Source organism: Chinchilla lanigera, unplaced genomic scaffold (genome assembly GCF_000276665.1).
Source record: "Chinchilla lanigera isolate Chin_1 unplaced genomic scaffold, ChiLan1.0 scaffold00131, whole genome shotgun sequence".
NCBI classification, from domain to species: domain Eukaryota; kingdom Metazoa; phylum Chordata; class Mammalia; order Rodentia; family Chinchillidae; genus Chinchilla; species Chinchilla lanigera.
In genome coordinates, this window is record NW_004955532.1 from 304,104 (window position 1) to 312,164 (window position 8,061).

The 8,061-nt window shown below is 43.2% G+C and overlaps 1 protein-coding gene across 5 annotated transcripts in view; it reads right to left on the reverse strand.

The window, feature by feature from the left end:
* LOC102023842 (zinc finger protein OZF-like) overlaps nt 1-3,758 on the reverse strand; it is a 48,435-nt gene extending 44,677 nt beyond the window's left edge. For 3 of the 5 annotated variants that reach the window (XM_013507659.1, XM_005410145.2, XM_013507658.1), the window contains exon 1: nt 3,594-3,758. Coding sequence is in view for 2 of the 5 variants with exons in the window: in XM_005410145.2 (XP_005410202.1) it covers nt 3,594-3,596 (3 nt within the window). In the remaining 3 variants the exon portion in view is untranslated. Of the gene's footprint in view, nt 1-3,587 lie in introns of all 5 variants that reach the window. The other 2 variants (XM_013507660.1, XM_005410144.2) reach the window with 1 other exon arrangement.
* Nucleotides 3,759-8,061: the final 4,303 nt, after the last annotated feature.

The window sequence follows — 8,061 nt, forward strand, 5'->3', positions numbered from 1 at the left end:
CTACCTCTTTTGTCTCTAACTCACTATTATTTGTCTATTTGTTTTCCTGAGAAACTATTTTGTAGATAATAATATGTAAAACGATAACCATTGATAATTTCACACCATTTTGTCGGTAATTTGCTAAGTCCCCCCTATTATTATGTTATCCTTCTTTTATTCTTTAAAATAAAAAAAAATAAAAAAAAAAAGAACACAAAACGGTAGCTAAATCCACCAGTGTAAAAGGTGCAGAGGACACATAGCTCTGCATTACAAAGTACCTAGAAAGGGCAAACAAAAACTCTCAGAGCTGCCATCTCTCTGGCTTTGCACCCCAAACCAAGCTGAGTGGCTCCACCTACACTGCTTCCAGCCTGCATCTGCATACTCTCTCCTCCTGTCCCGTCCACTGGGGCTGCCTTCCTGCTGTTGTGAGAGCGAAAGCCTAGAAAAGGCTCCATGGCTTGTGCACTATAATAACACACACTGGGAGTGCAGAGGCCAGAGTAAGGGCTGACTTACTGACTAACTGAAGCTCTGTGCTTTACCTCAGCTGTGCCCTTCTCATTAAGCCATTCCCATGGTTTTCTCCAGGATATCAACATAGGAAGGGCTATTTCTCAGTGTGGGGAAAGCAGGAAGTATTCAGGGGGACTTCAGGGATTGTAGTCTCCACTATGCATGAAAAAAATAAAATCTCATGGTCACCTCTTTCCCCAGAGGGATATTAGTTGCCAGAAAGGTGAAAGAACTGCAAGTCTTGGAGGAGACAATGTTGGACAGAATGTCTTCGGCTCATTAAGTGCAAATAAGCACTGGGAGGATGAGAGAGAGCATCCCAGAATAGAAAACCAGTTATTTGCCCCAAGGTTAAGGAAGTTAGAAAGGTTCTAATATCAGCATAAATTAGAAATAGGAATGAAACTGTTTCCTCCATAGCATTGTAGATGTTTTCTATCTAGTGGTCAAACTGCTCAATCCTGTGTCATTCTATCCAATCTCCTTGTTCTAGTGATGTAAACCACACAGTATAAACAGACTGGTGACCTCTCTGTAATAGGAAAAGAGTGTACCATTCCCTTATCCAAAGATTACTCATAATGTTGTCCTTGTTTAGTTCCTCTGCAGATCCTGATTAGTACAGCACTCAGCCCAGGAAATGATCTTACAAGATTTACATTCCACAGACCAGCGCTTTACTAAGAATTGAAGCAAAGAGTCTGGACATGTGCCTTGAGTTAGACATAACATCTTGATCAAACCAAAGCAAGTTGAAAGTAAAATGTACTGAAAACTCACTGATTATACCTAATCGAGTGAACATCATTGCTAAGCCTTTACTCTTTAAAACTGTAACACTTACAGTGACAGGTAGTTGGGCAAATTTATATAACACGAAGTATATTTCACAATAAAATAATAAATACAGTATTTTATGTACTGTACTGAATACAGCACACTGTAAATCATTGGCTGTTTTTACTTTCTTTTTGCAGAAAGAGCAGGGACTCACAGCTGCAGCTGAGCATCATGTGCAAGTATTGTCCCGTACATCGCTAGTGTACAAACAGAATGAAATTCTAAATTCAAATTTTCTACTAAATCCGTACCATTTTTTCTTTTATACTACTAGAGTTTGAACTAAGGTCACTGTGCATGTTATAAAAGTTGCATGAGTGTGGACAAACCACCACAGGAATTTTATTTTATCTTGACATAGGACCTTGTGCAATGAATTAATCAGGATGGATTTGGAGCAATAATATTTTTGTCTCAGTACCCCAGGTAGCAGGGACTAGAGGTACACAACACCATGCCTCAGTGCAGCATAATTTATCCAAGTACTGTGACCCTAGCAACTAGTGGTGACTAAAGAACTTCCATTCTAGCCAGGCATGGTGGCACATGCCTGTCATCCCAGCACACTGGGAGGCTAAAAAAGAGTTGACTGTATACCCCTACCAGTACAACTTGCTCAAACCTGGTTTCAACTTTAATGAAAAATTTAACATGTCATAGGCTGTAGCTCAGAGCAAAGATTCTGAATTTAACCCCTTGTAACACAAAAAGTCAACCACACCTTGCAATCTTTTCTATCCCGGAAAACTCTTTCCCATTACTTCAATAATCAGGGCCACTAAAATTTTTTAACCCAGACCAGTCCAGACAATCCCCTAATTTCTACATTTTCCTCAAAACTGTTAAGGTATATTAATCACTAACAGAAGAAATATTTATCATCAAACTTTTATGAAGTTCCTCTCCTTCCTTCAGGCCAGTGATTTTTGACCCACTCTCAGACCAGGCTCAGCACACAACCCTTCCTTTGTTGTCATGTAATCCAACCTCAGGAAATTACCCTGTCTGTTCCACATACTGATTTTGCCACCCACGGTCAGGCCCTCCCAGCTCACATTCTTTCTGCTCCCATTTGTACCTCCCCACACAGAAAACCCTTTTATGAATAATGACTGATATGCCTGCACACTGTACATTTGGAGTATTAGCTCTACTCAGGCTACTCAGGACTCCTTTCATATGAAGTCCACCTAAATTAGCATTTCTTTTTTTTTTTTTTTTTTTTTTTTTTTTTTTTTTTGAGACAGGGTCTCACTACGCAGTTCACATGAACTCACTTTGTAGCCCAGGCTGGCCTCGAACTCACAGTGATCCCTCTTGCCTCAGCCTCTGAGTGCTGGAATTACAGGCATGAGCCACCGTGCCCAGCCTAGCATTTCAATTTTTAAAACAATGTCTAAAAACAGATAGAAGACTATAGCAATTTTATGAGATACCACCTTTTCCTGTCCACTCATTAACCAAAAAAAAAAAAAAATCACACGATCATGTAAAGGCCCCGGGCTCAATGCATTTCTCGGTGTGTGTTTAACACAGGCCCTCCTGGAAGCTGTCCTTAGCAGAAATATTTTCATATGCTCTTCCTAATACATTAATATCCCCTCTATATTTCTCACCACGGTAAACTCCGTGGGCAAGTCTCACTTAGTCTCTGAGTAGAGGCCCCACCTACTAATCAAGAAGTCTTCTTTTTTTGTTTGTTTTTTTGGCATTGCTGTGTATGGAACCCAGGAGTTGACTGCACACCATGCAAGCATTCCACCATCGCTGTGTCACATCGCCAGCAATATTAAAGCTTGGACAAGCAGTGGGCTGAGGGGTTGTGTGCTTGAGACCCTGCATTGCAGACACTGACAAAGTTCAGGTTTCCCCGATCCGCGGCTGGCGGGAAGGAGCCCAGGGACCTGCACACCACAGCTGCACCCAATCTGATCCAACACCTGAATCAGAGCTCCTCCCCCGACTCCTGCCTTCCCTGTGCAGATGTACACACAGCTGCAGGCTGGAGCTGCCTGAGGCTTTGCTCTAGGCTGGGAAGTCACCATGAAGAGCCAGGGGTCTGGGGACCCAAAGCTGCCCAGCCCCAGACACAGCAACAGGGACAGAGGGTGATGCAGCGCTGTCGACAATGAGGCCCTCAGGCTGAAACTGCACAGAGAGGCTCCACTGCCGCCATATCTGGCTCCAGTCACTTACATCCAGACCTCACAACCATCGCTTCTCATCTCAGGGCACCCGCCCCATACCGTTACCATGGCCCGGCTTCAGCGTCCTCCGGGGTCCTTCCCGCGCAGCTCGCAGCTGATAGAAGTCATAAAGCAAGACGGTCTAGCCAGCTGGGGCAGATCCCAGCAAGCAGCTCAGGACCAAAACTTTAGCGCCATGACACAGGAAGAGCCTGCCTGCCTCCGCGCACCTGATTGGACAGTTCGTACCGCCCGCCCCTTCATCGCTGATTGGCTCCCGCTCCACCGCCCGCCCCCTGAGCCGAGGGCGACCACAGCTACAAATCCTTTCCAGCCTAGCGGATCGCAAAGGATAGATTTTAACTCCGAGATTTCAGACCTTGGACTTTCCCAGGACGTGAGCCTAGCCGGTCCTGAGGGAGAACCGCTTTTAAGAGTCTGCTCCTGGCTTTTTTGTGCTGCCTCTGTCTTCTTACTTGGCTCATAGGCTCTTGCTATGCGTTGCCCCTGAAGATGTGATCGCGAGCGTGTTGGGACAGCTCCTCCATCCGAATCTCACGGAGAGATTCCCCGACGGAGGGAATCCTGGTTCAGGCCAGGTCAGGACCCTGTGGAACAGGCGGAGTGCCTGATGTCGTGATGGGTCCACATGCGGGATGGGGAGGGTGGCTTCCTGGCCCAGACTTTCTCGTACTGTATCTCTCAACCTATTCATCGCCAGTCAAGAAAATAAAGAGCGCCCAAGAGCAATATAATTATTGAGTGACTAAATAAATAAATTTAAATGACAGCAACGTTCTGCTGCAGAGTCAAGACGAAAGAAAAGCAAACCTTTCCATTGTATCTGACAAGTGACCTGCTTGACAGTCGCAAAGAAAAGCGGATTTCTAAGAATAAGCGTACTCCTCCGTGCTCCGGCAAGGATCATCGCTACTGGGGAGCGGGTGGGGAGGGAAGGGGCGGGCGGCGAGGGTAACTCCACCCCGCACCGCGACCCCCGCCTTCTCCCCGCCCCTGCGCTGGGCGGGCAGCCCCGGAAGAGCCTGTGAACCGAGGAAATGTGTGCTTGGGCGCAGGCAGGGGTGGCGGCGTCGGCAGCAGAGAAACAGCGCGCAACCCAGGACACTCAGCTGTCACCGTCACCGTCACCGTGGCTCTGGGGGCCGCTGCTACCTGAAGAGACACAGGGCAGCCGTCGCAGGGCAATGACAAGGCGGAGGAGGCGGCCACCACCGCAGGCTTCCCTGCCGCCGCCGCCACTGGCAGAGCGACTGATAGTTAATCTGCACTTAAGTATCAACAATTTTCCTTATATATATATATATATATATATATATATATATATATAAATTTTGTTTTTCATTAAAAAAACAACATAACAAAAACAAATACAGAAACAAAACAGCATAGAGAACAATAAAAACGATACAGAATTTCAAAACATGGTGATAGGATATTAACAATGGTTGTTATACCGCACAACGTCATCTTCAAAATGGTTGGTTGTATAGACTGTTTATGTTTTTTGTTTGTTTTGTGGTATTAATGACTGAACTCAAGGCTTTCACATTCAACTATATCTCCAGGGATTCTGATGTTTTAATTTTGAGACAGGGTCTCGCTATGCAGTTCAGGCTGACCTTGAGCTCACTTTGTAGCCCAGGCTGGTCTCAAACTCGCAACGATCCTCCTGCCTCAGCCTCCCGAGTGCTGGGATTACAGGCGTGCGCTGCCACGCCCGCCCCCAAAAATTTATAGCTATCCAATACATTTAGTTGAGAGATGTATGTTTTTACTATGCTGTTTTTCTTTACGTTTAAAATTACTGTTTATATTTTCAATTAAAAATGTCCAAAATAAATTTACATTGGTGGTCTTGCAAGAGCTATGCGATTTTCTTAAATGTATACCTCTAACTGCAGCAGTACACCCATTTCAAAAATTTGGAATTCAGTTCCTTTGTTGTCCTTTAGGACCACCTCAAATTTAAGGGCTACCTTATTGTACATTTAAAGTGTATTACAGCAGTGCGGTAGTTGATAAAGCACCGCTTTTTCTTTTGAAAAGAAAATTGATAAAATGCAGCCCTACACGCAATACACTGCAACATTTCTTTGTCGCAAGGCAGTGACAGCTAACGACTTCAGAGTGTGAGATCCCTCTGTCCTGCGGGTCCCTCCTCACTCTATATGTTTCAGCATATTAACACTCAGTGGAAGGAAAATATTATCTGGAGTCTTGTTGTCTCATTGTGTCCCTTGATTTACTTGAGAGATTGATAAAGTATACTTCCCAGTGTGTCTGACTGTGTCATAGTGTGAACATAGGTGGAAACCTTCTTAACCCCACAACTCTTGCATTCTGCATGCACCTAAAACCAACACTGTGGATCATGCCAAGGTCTGCTGCCAGCTGGAGCAGTAGCCAAGTTTTCTTTTCTCTTGGTTGTAGAGTTCAAGTGCCTGGATTTCTGGGCACTCTGAATCCAAATCTGAGGAACAAATTTTCTATGTTGCCACCATTCTGGAACATGGTGTTCTGTGGCTTTCTCCTTTAAGCAAAGTCTTTCACTTTTGCAGTTTTGAGGCTGCAAAGAGTAGAGACTTGCTGCTTCTTGGGATGCCCTCAGGCCATTCTTTCTATTCTCCTGTTCCTTTTCAGCAATTGAGATTGTTTCAACTCTATCTTTGCAGTCCTCAGCTTTACTGGAGCATCCTGCTGGCCAAACTCCCAACATTTTAAATCACTCTGCTGTACTCTTTCCTCTTGATTCTCAACATAGATCTGGCAAAAAAAAAAAAAAAAATAGCCATGCCACCTCAACATTGAACTGCCTTCAAATTTCTTCCACTAGATTAATTAGTCCACTGCTCTTAATCTCAGTCTCTTTGCTCTTGATATGAGCAAGATGTAGACAAACTTTCTGGCAAGCCATAGCGCACATCATCTGGAGTGATGCATATAGAACTCTAATTAGCCACAATCAAACAAATCTACAGCCAGGCATATCATAATAAGATTCTAGAAATTCAACACGAGAGTAGAATCTTAAAATCTGTCAGGGAGAAGAAAGAAATCATCTTTAAGAAAAGCCCATCAGAATCACAGCTGACTTCTCAGCACAAACCCCCAAGTCAAGGAGAGCTTGGAGTGAAGTATTTCAAATTCTAAAGGAAAACAACCTTCAATCCCAATCGATGTACCTCACAAAACTGTCTTTCAAAACTGATGGAGAAATAAGAAACTTCATGACAAAAACATCTGAGGAAATGTATGACCATCAAACCAGCATTCCAAAATGTTTTGAAGGACATTCTATAAAGAAATAACAAGGGCTACAACTCCAAGAACCCCAACAGAAGGAATCCACCAGGCAAGGCAAACAATTAAACAGAGGGAGGGAAAAAGGGGAGGAGTCAACAACAGGAAAATAACATGACAAGGATAAGTCAACACATATCAGTTATAAACATTAATATTAATGGTCTCAATTCACCAATCAAAAGACACAGACTAGTAGAATGGATCAAGAAGCAAGATCCAGTGGGCTGGGGATTTAGCTTAGTGGCACGGTGCCTGCCTGGCAAGTGCAAGGTTGTGAGTTCAATTCCCAGTACCAGAAAAAAAAAAAAAAGAAGAAGCAAGATCCAACAACATGCTACATACAAGAAACACATTTAATTTCAAAACAAATTCATAGACTTAAAGTCAAAGGATGGAAAACTTTATTACATGTAACAGACTTGCTGCTTCTTGGGATGCCCTCAGGGCATTCTTTCTATTCTCCTGTTCCTTTTCAGCAACTGAGATCTCCTCAGCTCTGTCTTTGCAGTCAACAGCTTGATTACCAAAGCTGAATCAAGAAGATATAAAAATCCTAAATAAAAAGGCAAAGGGTAGCTAGTCTATTTGCAGACAATGTGAACTTCAAGCCAGGACTGATTAAGAGAAACAAAGAAGGTCACTACATACTTGTTAAGGGAAAACTCCAAGAAGAAGAGAGAACAATCATAAATATATATGCAACAAATATCAGTGCACCAAACTGTATAAAACAAATATTAATGTACATGAAAAACCAAATATGCACTAATACAGTTGTATTGGGGGATCTCAATACCCCACTGCCAGAAGAAGACAGATCAACTAGACAAGCAATCAACAATGAAATATTAGAACTGAACAAAGCTTTTGAACAAATGGATTTCGGAGATGTCTACAGAATGTTCCACCCCACAACATCAGAATACACATTCTTCTCAGCTGCACACGGATGTTCTCCAAAATAGACTACATACTAGCTCATAGAATATGCTTAAGTAAACGCAAAGGAATTGGAATTGTCCCATGAATATATCAGACCATAGTGCAATGAGTTTGGATATCAATGGCGAAAGAAATCAGAAGAACTTCATAAACCCATGGAAATTAAATAGCACCCCCAGGAACAACCACTGGGCCACACATGAAAGTAAAGAAGAAATTAGACAGTTTCTACAATTAAAACATAATGACAATATATCATACCAGAACT